This window comes from Meles meles, chromosome 21 (genome assembly GCF_922984935.1).
Source record: "Meles meles chromosome 21, mMelMel3.1 paternal haplotype, whole genome shotgun sequence".
Lineage (NCBI taxonomy): Eukaryota > Metazoa > Chordata > Mammalia > Carnivora > Mustelidae > Meles > Meles meles.
This window is the reverse complement of record NC_060086.1, coordinates 33,704,445-33,720,813: the sequence shown is the minus strand read 5'-3', so window position 1 is coordinate 33,720,813 and position 16,369 is coordinate 33,704,445. Positions and strand designations below refer to the sequence as shown.

General features: G+C 45.4%; 1 protein-coding gene across 2 annotated transcripts in view; it reads left to right on the top strand.

The window, feature by feature from the left end:
• Window positions 1-16,369, top strand: part of SHISA9 (shisa family member 9) — a 273,480-nt gene that overhangs the window by 238,211 nt on the left and 18,900 nt on the right. For both annotated transcript variants that reach the window (XM_045992497.1, XM_045992498.1), the window contains exon 3: window positions 9,785-9,940. In XM_045992497.1, coding sequence (XP_045848453.1) covers window positions 9,785-9,940 — 156 coding nt within the window. The remainder of the gene's footprint in view (window positions 1-9,784; window positions 9,941-16,369) is intronic.

Here is a 16,369-nt window from a genome sequence, read left to right as displayed (position 1 = left end):
TGTCCTGTTCTGAGACAACTGAGTGATCTGGAATATGTCCAAGAATCCCGAGTCCAGAGAGGGCCTTATGGAAACCTACCACTCTCTTTTTGCGGCCACCCCATAGTGTCATCTTTGTTTCCTGGACAACTGGAGGCACTAAAGCTTTGGCTATAATGTCTTTGATGGTTATTCTGTGTCGGGTGGGATGCTGAACTCTGTACATGTGGTCTCCCGGAGGAAGCGGCTATGTCCCCATTTTAGAACTGAAGACTGAGGCTCAGGCATGTGTTCTCACATACCCCAAGATGCTATTGGCAAAGAGAAGAGCCAGAATTTGAATCCAGAACGGACTGAATCAAAATTCCATTCTTACCTCATTATGTCATGCCAGATGCGGCTGCTTGTGGCTCTGGGACCACTCTCTGGCTGTACTTTCAGGTATAGAGAGGATGTTGGGGAGGGCGCGGATGAAGGAGAAAGCTGGGCAGGACCAACATGGCCTCCTGGTCCAGGCAACCTCTTGGGTGTTGAAAAAACTTGGGGAAAACGTTTTGAGTTCCTCTAATTAGTAGGTAGTGCAAGAGCTAGGACTTGTCCACCAAGCAGAATACCTGGGACACCGCAGACACTCAAATACATGAGGAGGAACAGATGAGTGAGCGGGATGGAGAGGTCGGGGCACAGGCGCAGTCCACAAAGCAGTAAGGGATTCTCAGGATGGGGTTCGAGGGGAATCTTGCTCGTTCCCTGGGTTATAACCATAGGTTCTGTTCTCTGGATGAAGAAGGAAACAAAAAAACATAGATCTGACCAGCGGTTTAGTGGTCTGAGGGGGAAATTTTATAAGAAGGAAGATACTCAAGACAGAAGAGTCTCTTTCCATCGAGAAGGTTCAGTGCTGAGCCTCTAGTTTCTTCTTGTCCTTGCTAGGGGCAGCTCAGCTTAGTGGAGGAAGCACCCATTTTGCCATCAGACAAACCTGGGATCAAATCCTGACAGTTACTCACATCTTGTGTGACTTTGGGCAAGCACATCAACCTCTCTGGGCTTTGATTTCCTTCTGTGTAAATTAGGACTGTAATACTTGGAGAAATAGGGTGTGTGTGTGTGTGTGTGTGTGTGTGTGTTAATATGGTTAATGTGGTTTTCTATTTGGCCTTTTTGAGTTTGTGACTTTTGTCTGAGTTGGTCCGTTATAACCATCTGCTTGGGAGAGAAAGGAGAGTAGAATAAAGTAAAAGGAAACACTCCATGCCACCATGTGGAACCCACTGCCTGACAATGAAAGGTTCTGTAGCAGGATCCCTGCTCTCAGACTATCTGGTATATGAGGCTCCCTGAGGAAGGTCAACTAGGAAGTCTGGTAGTGAGGTCATCCCACACCGTGTCTTAACTAGCTGCTACCTTACAGTTCAGAGCTTCTTTACTTTGAGTTCCTCCCAGAGTTCCAAACCCAGGAGTGAAATGAGAGATCCCTGCCCTCAGCATTCCTTCATCCATCATTCTCCCTAACCAACGAGGGAAAGTCGAGTGATATTTCCTTCATCTCTTCCTCTCTTTCCTTGTCATTTTCTCATTTCCCTAGAATCAGAGGAGGCAGGCTTCCCATCCTTTTGCTTCATTGGTCCACCCTTGACAAAAACTCTGATGGTCTTGCCTGCCAAATCCAAATCCGGTCCTCAATATGCTCAAGAACGGAGAGAAAGGTATGGGGGTGGGGAGGGTGTCCTCAAAAGTTAGAAATGAACTACCTGTGATCCAATAATCACACTATTGCGTATTTAAAAGGGATGCACTAATTCTAAAGGATTCATGTATCCCGGTGTTTACAGCAGCTTTGTCTACAGCAGCCAAATGACGGAGGTGGCCCAAGTGTTCACTGTTACATGAGTGAATAAAGAAGGTGTGGTAGATATATAGAATGGATGAATATTCAGCCATCAAAAAGAATGAAATCTTGCCATTTTCAACATAGATGGATGTAGAGAGTATTAGGCTAAGTGAAATCAATCAGCCAGAGAAAGACAAATACCATATGATTTCACTTATGTGTGGAATTTAAGAAACAACCCATCCCCCGCAAAAAAGACAAAAAGGGAAAAAAAGAGAGATCAAGAAACAGACTCTGCACTGTGGAGAACACACAGTGATGGTTATCAGAGGGGAAGTGAGTGGGAGGATGTGAAATCGGTGATGGGGATTATGGGGTGCACTTGTGATGAGCATTGGGTGTTGCACGAGAGTGTTGAATCACTGTATTGTACACCTGAAACTAATATGACACTGAATGTTAACCATATTAGAATTTAATATTAAATTGTATTTTAAAAACTAAAAAAAAAAAAAAAAAGAGAGAGAGAGAGAGAGAAAGAAAGAAATTGAGGGGGGGAAAAAACCACTTTCCAAAGTCAGTGACTTAAAATTATATCACTGTCTGGCTGCAGAATGATTTTTTTGAATGTTGGAAATTTGAATTTAACTCCTGTAGGCCCAATAAGGAAGTGACCAAGAGCACAGATTCTAGAGTCAGAAGGCTATGTCTTTCTACTATATGCAAATGGTATAACTTTGGGCAAGTTTTATCTCTGTGCCTCGATTTCCTCCTCTGCAACATGGGCTTAATAATAGTATCTCATAGAAGTTCTATGAATTATTGGATTAGTTCAGGTACAGAATAGTGCCTGGGACCTAATAACATCCCTTTGTGTATTATGTATATAAGTGTGTCTTCACCATCTTCATCATTAATCAATTAATATCATCATCATCATCATTTTTCTGCATGTTTCTTCTGTAATAAATCCTAATTCCACAGCCTTTCCCAGACATGTGGATGCCATGGCCAACTGAGTCAATGGCTGATGGATAACAGAAGCCATGTTTCTTATTGTTGGTGTGAGAGCTTACCCGTAAGCAAGAGGAGGAGCCTAGAATGATCCATGTGATGATGGATTACAGTTACAGATAGCAGGATGAACTCATGTTTAGCTTAAAGTAGATAGAGATTTTAATATATAAATATTTTTAGACACCTGTACACATGAGTTAGTACACAAACATGATTTCCTTACTCTGTCTGCAGAGAGAGACCAGAAAGTAGTGAGCACACCCAGTACCCAGCTCTTGGTTGCTGAAACCATTCTACAAAATAAACAACCAAGGCTTCTTGGAGAGATGGCTGATTCTAGCACTGGACAGGGAATGTACAAGATGAACCTAGAGCAACTTGTATTGTTAGAGAACAAGAAAGCTCTTGAAAGGGAGCCATAGGAGCCAACTGAGAGTTTCCAATGGCCAAATCTGGAACAATCTGAGCAAACAAACAAGAACAACAACAACAAAAACCCAAAATAAAACAATATTGGTTTATAACCCAAAGTGATAAAATTCATGTCTATGTGTCCACAGTGATATAAGAAAGTTGAATAATTAAGTAGGGAAAAGAGACAAGTCTCCTATGAAGGAGAATTCTAAATAATTTATGTAGAAACTCTGTCCTCAAAGAGGTGGAAGGTAACTCCTTGCTTTTTAAGTATGGGTTGTACAGAGTGGCTTAAAGAGTATGGCATGAAAAGAGAAAAAAAAAATAGAGTAACTTTACAGTGGGAGAAACTTGACAGACACTACTTCAGGCAGGTGATGAAGGTTAGCATCAACAGTGATAAGGCATCATAGTGTATATCCTTGATGGGTGATGATGAGAATGTCACTTTACAGTTCTCCTCCCCCAAACCCATAACCTCAGTCTAGTCATGAGAAAATCATCAGACAAATTACACTCAAGGGCCACTCTACACAATACCTGGCCTGCAGTCCTCAAAACTGTCAAAATCATCAAAAACAATGAAAGTCTAAGAAACTAACAACCAGGAGACACCTAAGGAAACATGATGACTACGTTTAATGTGGTAGTTGGATGAGATTCTGGAACAGGAAAAGGACATTAGGTCCAAGCTTAGGAAACCTGAATACAGTGTGGACTTCTGTTGATAGTAATCTATCAAAGTGGTTCATTATTTGTATCCTGCAACACAAGATGTCAGTAACAGGGGAAACTGGATCTGGGGTGGGAACTCTCAATGCCATCTTTTTTTTTTTTTCTTAATTTATTTATTTTAGGGGGAGAGAGAGAGCGTGAGCAAGCATGGTGGGGAGGGGCAGGGAGAGAGAGAATGTCAATCAGATGCCTCGCTGAGCGTGGAGCCCGATGTGGGGCTCAGTCTCACAATCCTGATAGCACGGCCTGGGCTGAAACCAAGAATCCAACGCTTCACTGAATGCGCCACCCAGACGCCCCTCTCGGTGCCATCTTGGCAGTGTTTTTATCAATCTAAAACCATTCTACGGTGAAAACCTTATTTTAAAAGATACATTGTCTGTAGATCTCTACCTTGTAGGGTTGATATAGGAATTAGAGATATAGTGCATGAGAAATTCCTTGCCAAGCCAGGCACATAGCGTACACACCCCAAAACAGCACCATTTAACCACCTTGGGCCTTTCCAAGCTGTTCTTCCTGTGATGTGCCTTGAAAGACTGACTATTGTTGCTTTTCTTCTAAGAGCAGCCAAATTGGTCCAGTTTCTGATAGTTGTTATTTGTCTCTTCTACACGGAGAAGCCCACAGCATCCTCCCAGGTTTGCAACTGAGCATTTTTACCTTAGCTGACCCTATCTGAACTGCATTTATTTTATTTCTGTTTAGTGACTAAGGTATAGCGCATATAATGGTACTTACACAGCAGTTACCTGGGGTAAGTCAGCCAGATGTTTCCAATTAGAGTAGCTCTCTCTCACTCTTCTTTGAAAATGAGTGTTAAACACATAAGACCCCGCTTCTGTCTTAGGAAGGAGAGAGCAGGGACATCATCAACTTCTTGTTTGTTGACCGAGGCTCTTGTTGGAAAACAGCATCCCAGAACAGCAAGTCCTTGTTAGTTATTTCTAAGAGTCAGAATGAGTTGCAAAATTATAATGAGGCAGGGAAAGGTTTCTCCTGTGGCATTGGGTAGGAAGTACCTTTCTGCAGAGGTGAAGGGGTATGATATCTCTGGGACCAAAGTGTGTCTACAAGAGAAACTATCCTGCTGAGAGCAGGACAGTGTTGGCAAGACTGGATGCCAGCTGGATGCTTTCTATGGCCGTGACTATGTAAATTAAATGATATACACAGAGAGATAAATAGGTAGTTAATATATACATATGTGTATGTATACATATGCACATAAAAATACATTTGCAAATACACATATACCTACATACTCTCCATCTCTCTTATTTTTCTTCTCACCTCTATTGGCAAGGACAGATCGTACCCACTTTCTGCTCTTCCCTCACCCCATTGTTCCGTTTTGCTTAGATACCAAGCTGGGCTGACTTCCCATCTAGACTTTGGTCTCTCCTCCTCGGCTGGATATATTTGAACCAAACTCATAGAGAATCTGGGTTGCCAGGTCTACTCCATCTTCTCGTTCAGTAAAATGAAAATAACATTAAAAAAAACCAGTCACAAATGTCTGTTTAATAATTCTTGATTGCTGCCCTGAGACTGGATTTCAGTATTTGTGAATATTCGATGTCTGGAAGTGAGCACAAAATGGCTCTCTAAAACGGCCGGAAATTTGCTTCCTGTGGCACTGCGTGTGATGGCAGGAATGTGACTTCGGGGCAGCCCCATCTCTTCTTTTGTGAGGGATTCCTTTGGTAGGCCATCTTGGTCAGGCCTACTTATATTAACTAACTACTCACTGCCCTTGAGGTAGCTCAGGACTTGGGAGAAATCATCCAGAAGCAAATACTTTATAATAGCGTATTAAATATTCTGTTGAATAATATAAAGGACTGTCCCAAGAGATGAGGAACATCAGTACAGATTTTTAAATTTTCTTTAATGAAGTGTTTAACATTTCCCCTGGCAGGCCTGGAAACAAAATTTGAGCCTGGTGGGTGGGATCTAGGATTAAGGGAGCAAGGATTTGGGAGAAAGGGTGGGCTTGACAGAAGTCAGCTCTTTAACTAGATAAGGCTCATGTTTGGGATTTACTTCTAGGGGTGAAAAAACAGGACTTGCCATAAAGACATTACTAAATTAGCTTATGAATGTCTTTGGGCATTCCCAATGTACTACTGAGGCCAATTGAAATGTCTTCTAAATCTCTGTAGAATACCCAGGAGGAATGCCTTTTACATCTTGACATAACCCCCAGGCCTTTTTTTTATAGCCACATGGGCAGCCTCCCCTCTGGTCAGCTTCATTTCCCCCAAGGAATCCATACAACAATTACACGAGTCCAAACTATACATTGCAAGGGACATGCATACCCCTTGAAGCATACTAGGTTATTATAGAAAGGGGTTTCCCTATCTTCTTTGCTTTCCTCCTGTTGTCCTTATTCCTTCACAGTAAAGAGCTTCTCCACATGGCAGGTTCAAACTCACTTGAATCCATGACCTCCTGGCTCCTTGACTCCAAAGGTTCCAGGTAGAAAAACTCAAGGAGCATTCTGATTGGTCCCTCCTAGATCACATGCCTGCTTCCCCTCTGAGAAGAAAGAGGCATCGTGATTTGTCCAGTTTGGATCACATGCTCACTTCTGTGGCCAGAGGCATGAGTTACTGGCCTGCTTTCCAAATACCAGCTCTTACACATCTGAATAAGAATTTCTGTGGTGCTAGAACACACTCTGCCCCCCCGGAACATGGTGGGTTGCAAGTGGTAAGGCCTTACTGTCCTCCAGAAGCAGCCGTCGTCTGATGACCGATGGGAATTGGTGTAGAAATAAACAGTAAGGGGCTCACTTCCCCATGGGGTGACAGAATTCTGAGATAGGCACTCAACACCATTTACTGGAATTCCAAAATGGGATGAATCTCTAGTTGTGTCTGCTTTCACTTCCCTGTCTTCCTCTCCTACCCCTTTTCTACAGTATCCCCTGAGCCTCCCTCCCAGATTTGCTCCTGTTTGAGTCCTTATCTCAGTGACTTCTGGGAAAACCTAGACTAAGATAGTCGCCACGATGGGCGGCTCATCCCATGACTCAGATGCGCCTGGCGCACTGTGCCAGAGGACGTACTAGCTCTGAACACACACAGCTAGTACCTGTCCAGCAAAAAAGAGATTGTGAAAAACAAAACCAAACCAAACCACAGAACCAGCACACAGTGAGAACTTAGAGTAACTGCTCCCGCTGGACCAGCATTTGGGCACAAAACATGTCTGGCCTGACATGTCCAGAGAGCGCAGACAGACCTCCCCAGCAGATTGTTCTGGAGAGGAACACGTCAGAGGATCTTGGGGTCCACGCTTCAGCAAAAGCTCTACCTTATGCAACACCTCTTCCATGATTTCATTAAGCTTGGGCCTTCCTGGCCGCCTGCCGATTCTCAGCCAAGAAGCTATCATGGCAGAAGGATACATCCCCTTCCTCCCATGTTGGCCAGAGGCTGGGTTATGTGGCATATGTTTGGTGACCTGACCATTGTGTAGTTGGTCTTGTGTGCATGTGCAGCAATAGAAGTGCTCGTCTTATCTCTGTCTCCCTGCTTCTTTCCATTCAGGTGTACTGGTTTCTAAAGCCAGACATACTCCATATCTGTCATGGGTTGGGTTGTCTAGAAGCAGCACTTGAGTGAGGGGTCAGGTGTATGAGACTGAGGGAGTGCTACAGACACACACAGACGCACAGACGTAGGCGCACACACACGCCCCTCTCAAGTTGTGATGGAAACAAAACAGGAAAGATAAAGGAGCCGCTCAAGGATGGGGTCTCCATCTCAGATAAAATCTGGACCGGGGGTGGTCAAATTATGGCCCTTGGACCAAATCTAGCAGCCACCTGTTTTTATAAATAAAGTTTTATTGGCACACAGCCACACCCGCTCATTGACATCATGTCTGTGCTTTCTTGCTACAAGGATGGAGTTGAGTGTTTGTAATAAGACTGTGTGGCCCATAAAGACTGAACTGTATACAGTACGGCACTTTATGAAAGAAGGTTGTTTGTTCTGACCCCTGGGAGCTCTGGAGCATCCATTACGTCATAAAGCATCCCGACCTTGAGGCGGAGGGCTGGTCTGCGTGTTGCGTGTCCTAGGGTCAGCCAGGCTCTGCTGGCCGACCACCCTAGGTGTTGGGGGTGAAGTCCATGAAAGACACTAAAGTCAGGGCAGTGATTCCGGAGAATAACTTCCTGGGTTTGGGGGGCAGCTGGGAGCTGTGCGCAGCCAACACAGCAGCTGGGGAATGGGTGTGCTCGGTAACAGGGATCTCTCAAGACAGCACCCGCACCCACCGCCATGTTTCTCTGGATCTGGCCAAGTGCTTCATGAAGCTGGCGAGAACCCGTATTTCCTGCCTGAAACTAAGCCATAATTGCTTCATCTGGACTCCATCTTGCCTCACTCTCCCCTTCACTCCGCCCATCCCACTGCTGTCGGGGTGATGGGGAAACCCTTCCCAAGGCCTCCTGGGCCCCGCCAGCCTGTCCAGCCCCACCTCCTTCCACTTGGCTAACACAACCACTCTGCAGCCACGTGAGGGGGCATCCCGCACTCCTAACTCTGCATCCCCTCCAATTCCAGGGCTTCCAGCCATGCCCTTCCCTCTGACCTGAGCACCCTCCCCAGCGCCCTCCACCTCCACCCACAAGTGAGCACATCTGGATTTCTGGATCTCTGCTCCGAGACTATTGCCTCCCAGTAGACATCATGAACCTCTCTCCCCACGAATCCCATTCCCTCTAAGTAGCCAGTACTTTGTTTGTGTGTCTTTGGATATTTCTTTTTCTGTTTTTGCAAATCTCACCATGCAACCAATATGCATAGATTTCCTTTTCTTTAACAAAGATGCTATATTATATGCATTACTTTCACATTTGCTTGTTCTCCCTAAACAATAGGACCCCCCCCCCCAAAAAAAACTAGCCAGGTTGGCATATATAGAGTTAACTCATTTTTTAAAAATATTTATTGAATTAATTAATTTGAGAGAGAGAGGGAGAGAAGCAGACTCCCTGCTGAGCGAGGAGCCTGGCACAGGGCTCGATCCCACGGCCACGAGATCACGACCTGAGCCACAATCAAAAGTCCGCGGTTCAATGGACTGAGCCACCGAGGCGCCCCTAGAGTTAATTCATTTTTAAACACATTTCTTTCCCTAACAGCTGCAGGATATCCCATCATATGAATGCACATCGTGTATGTAATGTGGACGTACAGTAATTTATTGAAGAATTTCCATCTTTACGGAGTTGAGTTTGTTTCTCTGCGTGTGCACTTTCGTCACTTTTTGTCACTTTATAGACAACGGTGCGAAAAGCAGCCCTGAACAAATATCTATGTAATCTGACACGATTTCTGTAGGCTCAGTCCCCAGAAGCGGTATCGTTTGGTCCAAGCACACATTCATTTTGCATTTCCAGACACACTGCCACCTTCCTTTCTGCAAATGTGGCAAACCGGGCACCCGCGTGAGGTTATGAGATGGGCCCGTTTCCCACATCTTTGCCAGTATGGTGGCCCTTCCATCCTTGTAACGTTTGCCCATCTCTTGGCAAAGGAATGGCTTCTCATTCTCACTCTCCGACTTGCATTTCCTTGACTGTTATTGAAGTTAGTCATATATATATATATTTGCCCTTAGCCCATCCATCCTCAGCTGCTTTCCAGGGAGGATCCTGCAGCCCGTTGCCGCTCTGCCTCTTGTGTCCCCAGAGGGTGGGCAGTTTGGGACCCGGCGATGGTGGGCATGGGTACAAGGTCCGGCTCCACCTGTGACCGTGCCCTCCTTTCTCTTCACTTGCAGACACGACCCAGATGAACAACGCAGTGCCCACGTCGCCTTTGCTCCAGCAGATGGGCCATCCCCATTCGTACCCCAGCCTGGGCCAGATCTCCAACCCCTACGAGCAGCAGCCACCGGGCAAAGAGCTCAACAAGTACGCCTCCTTGAAGGCAGTCGGTGAGTCCTATTCTGTTTCTCCTTTACTTTTCTGTGCTTTTTTTCCCCGTTCCCTCCGACTGCTTTTTTTCTCATCCTGTCGTTTGTTTTTTTTTCTTCCTACTTCTCCTTTTCTTTCTCTTCTTCTCTCTCAACATCTGTGTCTCTCTCTGTCTCTGCCACTTTCTCCATCTCTTTCCGTCTCTTTCCTCTCTCTCTCTCTCCCCCTGTATGTCTTGCTCACACGCGTTCTCGGTCTCTCTGCCTGGGGCCTAGATTGCTGGGAAGCAGAGACCCTGGGCTGCTTCCTCTCTGGCTGGATCAAGTCCTGCCGTGCCACGTGGGGCAGGGTGGGTGAGTGAGGGACACATGTGGGGGTTGTTTCCCTGGGAGGAGGGCCTGGAGGCTCATTTGCGTCTGACCAACAGCCCAGCCCCTTCGTCATCCACTGTCTGCCCTTGTGAATCCTCAGGGAATCCAGGACACTCAGTCTCCAAATGCCTTGCCCTGTATTGGTCACCCCCCCCAAGTCACCCCATCTCTGAGACGTCAGTAGCTGCACGCCCCCATCTCTGGCAGCTTCCACGCTTCAGGATGGGGTGCGTTGCCTGGATCGTGTGCTAACTGGGCTCTTATCAAAGTGCCAGACATTGCACTGGGCCTTTTATGCATCCCGCCACGTCTTCTCACAGGGATCCGAAGAGGAGGGTGCAGTTATTATCCCAATTTTCAGATTAGGAGACTGAGACTCAAGGGGTCTAGTTTCATTTGCCCCAGGTCAAGCAGCCTGTGGGTTTTTAATCGCTCCAGAAGCTACCTTCCTGCCACTAGCCTCCCACAACCCTGCTCCTCACCCCAGCTCACACATGAGGGAATGTGACGGCGACCGTGCTGGCGGCCCAGGCTCCTGAACGCATCGATCATGTAGGAGTTCTATGGAGCAGAAGCCACGGCCGTAGCAAAGCCAAACTTCAGGCAGACACAAGACTCCCAGACCCCGTGCTTGCTTTTATTATCTGCTGTTTGTCTTCATTTCTTCCCTCATCTGAGATGGGATGGGAGACACTCGCTGATCGATTCCAATGTCAAATATCTTAATTCCATGACACACTAACACCAGGAACCAAAGCCACTTCCACGTGTCTGTGATGCTGGTGGGGACCATGGTCTTCCGACACCAGAGGCATAAAACAAGCATCTTGGTGCTCAGCAGAGGGCCAGGGGCATACTGGGAACTCGGCGAGCATTGGAATCACAAGGGTCTTCAGGATTCCTATTTTTCCCCCATCTCCTAGGGCTTCTAGATGGAGTCCCTCAAAGACAGATGAACCAAATTTCTAATACCAAGGGCACAGCTCACGTGGACCGACACAGACTTTTCTAAATCCCAAGCCCCGCAAGGACTTATGTGCCAGTTCCCACGTTTCATGTTGAATTTCTACGCCCAACTCAGCCCTCAAGGACATTGACCCCATGACCACAGATTCCCTCCGTTCCATATTCCGTGTTTGCACAGCGTATGCATTCTAAGCATGTTCAAATAGACTCAGATATTAGTAGGAAGAACTGAGGGCTGTTGCCTGGGAGAGAGAGAGTCAGGACGTCTGTACCCGTGCAGCTGCAAAGCCTTCATACACTGTTGGGTGCCTCCCCCCTTCCTGGACTTTGCATTTAGGTGATAAATGACATCTGCTGGTTCTATCTGACTCTTCTTTTGGCATTAAAAAAAAAAAAAAAAATCAGCCCAGACATCTTTTTCCTTTTGAACTGGTGACATTACCCTAACAGCTTAGGCCCAGTGTCTTGTCGCCATCAAAACTCAGTAGCTATTTGGGTAAATAATGGGTAGATGGTCCCATAATGCACCTTGATTTTTAGCAAGGATTTATACAGGGATCCTGTGCCTTGCAAATGTCTGCAGGGCATTGAGAATTAAATTTGCAGTATAAAAATATATCTTACCCTCCTTAAGTAACCCTTTCTTCCCCCAAAGGGAGAACTCATGAAATGTTTGCTGAATGAATGAATAAGCTTGTCTTCGTAATGAATCAAAGAAGAGCTTAGTTGTAAGGAACCCCGAATCTTCTAGAAAATTCTGAAGGATCTTATTTAGAAAACCCTCCTCGATCTTGGAAATGGCTGACGTGCCCCTCCTCTTCTCTGTTCACGAACTTTATCTGAGTCACTGATGGTCTTGTGACTCCTAGTGAATGGAGGTCCAGTGGGACTGCCTGATCCAGTGGCCTACCCAGGTGTCCAGCATCTGCCTTCACAAATGAAATGCAAATCCCATAATAAATGTTCTTTGAAGCGTTCTTTATTAAGGCATAATTCACACCATGATGTGTGTGTGGATGATGAAATGCATTTCATTAGTGAAATCATTACCACCGGGGAGAGTTGTTTAAAAAAATTGTTTGCTGTTGAAAGCTCGGCAGCCTCTGATAACCAGACTCATTTTCCAAAAATTTCCAGTAAATAAGGAGAGCCTTGGACAGCCTTTAGGGTTAGCTGCCAAGTTCAAAAATACCCCTGCAAAATAAATTTCTCTTGGCGTCTTTAATATCCAGAACATGGGGTAGTTTGAGCCAATCACTGAGACCCTCTGACCTCAGCTTCTTCAAGTGAAGACTGAGGAATGAAAAGTGAGGAAATTTGAAAATAGAAGACGAAACAATACCACTCATTCTAGTTATTAGAGTACCTGTGGGCCATTAGCTACGTCCCGTCCATTCACTGCCAACCCAGAGAGAAAAGGGTGGTGACTGCTAGTTTGGTTTGGTTTATTTTATTTTTATTTTATTTTAGTTGCTTATTGAAATCACACTCGGTCATGTTTAAAGAGAGCTCCTTTCTCTCTGTGATTCAGAGATACAGCATGTGACCGAAGAATGGTCTCTGTTCCCAAGGGGTTCACTGCCCAATTATCAGTAACAGGTTGGCACACACTAGGAAAATGTCAGACGCTAAACTTCGTCAGACTCTGTACAAAGAGATGTGTTTCGTTTCATTCATTCATTCTTAAGACATTTAATCTGGTGTCCCTTGACTGTAGGTCCCATCGAGGCATGAACCACGTCTGTCCCATTCATCAGTGCATCCCCAGAACCTACTAACGTGTGTGGGGACTTAATGAGTGTTCCCAACACGTTATTTGTAAAATCAGTGAATAATGGTGTGTGATGGGTACCACAGCAAGTCAGGAGCCTGAGATGATCAGCAAGATGGTGGAATTGAGCACAGCCTCCGAGTTTAAGACCTCACTCAGACATTTGAATTTCATTCACTCAGACACTGAATTTTATTCAGTGCCCTTGGAATGAAATTCAACTTGGAGAAACTGATTTATAAACAACATTCCAAGCATTGTGGGATTCTCAAATAACAAGCTTGATCCCTTTAGCATTTAGGGGAATTTCCCTCCTTTAGGAAAAGTGACTCCATGGAGAAACTTGAATTCATTCATTCATTCAACAGTACTTTTCAAACACAGAGTAATTTCAGAGATTACTTAGTATCCCAAGGTCTTGGTTTCTCCCTCTGTAAAATGAAGATAATAAAAGTAGACAGATAATGGTTTGTTGGGAATATTTAATGATACAGTGCACAGAACATGCTTAGCCTGACACAGTCAACCCTCAGTAAATGTGGCCACATATGAAAGTCTTCAGACCGGAGTTGTTTGTTGTTTGTTGTTGTTGTTTGTTGGTTTTCCTTGAGTCTCCAAGGTAGACCAGTACTTTGATTAACATGCAATTGCTCAGCCATCATTTTAGGGGAGGGATAGTTTATCCCAGTGTGATGGGAAAGACAGACAAGGAAGCCAAGTCACACTGAGGATCTGATAAAACAAACAAGTGAGCGAGCAAGCAGCAAATGACTTTTCTGAGCTGTCCGAAGGACCTGCAGTTAGCCAGACCTCTTCACTGCCCCGTCGTTAGCCTGAACTGTGAAGAGCCATATGGCTTCTACAGTCTATCACAAAAAGCTTCAGTTTCATCCGACTGACTCTCCTTCCTAAGTCAGAAATGAGACTTTAAACATTTTAGACATATCTTCCACTCAGATTGAAAATAAGAAGTGTGTCTTGTGAGAGACTGAGTCGAAATATAACCTGAAAACTCAGTTAAGCCCATGCCTTGCCTGGCTTGAGCCACCCGTGTGAGGGGTAGTTACGATGTGGGACCCCATTTTGTGGTTCCTCAAAGGTCAATGTTGACAAGACAGGGGTGTTTGGGAAAGTGTCCTCAAGGCTTAACTGGTGGCTCAGAGAGGGGTGGCTCCCGCCTCCAGAGCTGGAAAAAGCCCTTGCAAACCGAAGATCGCCCACACGTTGGCACTTACCTCCTCCTGGTCCCAAGTCCAGTTTTTTTTTTCCTCTAGGCATCTAAAAGTTGAACTCCTGACTACGTCCCACTTAGATGCTCCGGTGAGCCCTAGCTACTCAAAGAGAGAAAGACACAGGGCATACCTGCATTATCGATCAAATGCTATGGTGTCTTCATTTTTACATCAAGATTTTAATAAGAAAATCTTTTTTGCTCATGCTATTTGACAGACAAAGGACGATTTTGCCGGAACCATGTTACAGTTTCCAATGGCCCTGTTTAGAACCACAACACGGCACTCCAATATGGCAGGAACTCCCTCTTCCATCTTGCCGTAGGAATCACTCGTGAAAACCCTGAGTATGCATGAGGGACTCCATCAAAGACAGACTTCTGCTAGTTTCATCTTTTTCCTTAAGTGGCGGGAGAGAGTTAACATCATTGAACTCTCAAAACACTCTACCTTTGAGGGAGGTCTTGGTTCCATTCTTGCAGATGGCAAAACTAAGGCTCAGCGGTTTTCCCAGAGTTACCCACCCAGCAAATGGAAGAGCCAAGAGTCACATTCAGGATTGCCTGTTTCACAATCCTGTGTTCTTTCCGTGAAATTATTCTATCTTCCAGAGAACAATTTCTGACATCAGGTTATAACCAGGCAAAAAAAAAAAAAAAAAAAGGCTTGGCAGTACCTTTCCCCCGTTTCTTGGAGGGAAGGCTTACTAAAACATTGCTTTTCTTTGTTTGAAGTTGAAAGTTTTCCCATGGTGCCCAAGTCTAATTGGTTTACCATCGATAAGGTGTAACTTACATGTGATGAAATAATGCAGATCATAATTTTATGAGCGTGTGATTGTTGAAATATATGTGCCCTAGGATAACTGACATCCCAGTAAGGATAAGAAGTATTTCATCACCCAGAAAGTTCCCTCATGTTCCTTTCCTCTCAATACCTTAGATCCATCCCCTTTTACTGTTTAATTGTTCACCCAACAAATTTTTCTCTAATGCCCATTAGTGGCACCAGGCATAGTGTGATGTTAAGTATATATTTGGAAACCTGTGTGCCATCTGATTAGGTGTCCTTATTTTCAGCGGATTTGTGAAGGAAAACTTGTTAGCGCCTTGCCACAGCTAAGCCCCGTCTTAGGTAGTGGGGACAGGGTTGGCCGCGGCATGGCATGGTTCCTGCCTTCAAGTGATGAACTTGACTTGGGAGTAAGATGGCCTCTTTGGCCTCCGTGAATCAGTGACTCCATCAGGCTTGTATCCATCTGCACAGGAAGATTTGGGGCCACATCACTATTTCCAGATGTCCACGATCCTGGCTCAGAGGGAGAAGAAACATCCAGTCATCCCGGGCGGGTCTCACTTAATTTTAACTTTGTCACTATCCTGTCCCGTCATTTCCCCTCTGTTGTGAGTGATGAGGGTGTTGAGTTCATATCCGCAGGGGGAATGTGGCCATTTGAGCGTCCTCTGGCATGCCTGGGAGGCCAACCGGAAATGTTTAAATGAGGCCGGATCTGTGCTCTGTAATTCAGATCACACAGAATGTTCCCAGTGACTCCTCTCAGCTGGCAGCCTGATCTCTCTCTGGAAATTGTGCAGAAATGCTGAGGACTTGGGCTTTCCAGGTAGATTCCCGAGAAAGGAAAGGGGAGCTAGTGGCTCTCGCTGATTGGCTAGGCCTCCAGCCAATGGGCAGAGGCTGCTGCATGGACACCTGGGAGGGTTTGCCCCGCTTTGAGTAAAAGCCCATTTTACGGAGAAGGCCTATCAAAGACAGGGGTAGGTAGGGTGCCGTCATCACCCTTCTTACCATCTTTGACTTTAGGAAAGGGACCACCAGGGGGATCTGCTAATAATGTGGGATCCCCAAGGGCTCATTCAGTGCTCTTGAAATGAAATTCAAGAAGAATTTTGAAGTTTGGAGAAACTGATTTATAAACAACATTCCAAGCATTATGGGATTCTCAGATAACAAGCTTGATCCCTTTAGCGTTTAGGGGAATTTCCCTCCTTTAGGAAAAGTGACTCCATGGAGAAACTTGAATTCATTCATTCATTCAACAGTACTTTCAAACACAGACTATGTGTGAGGACAGCCTCGAGCCCTCCGGGA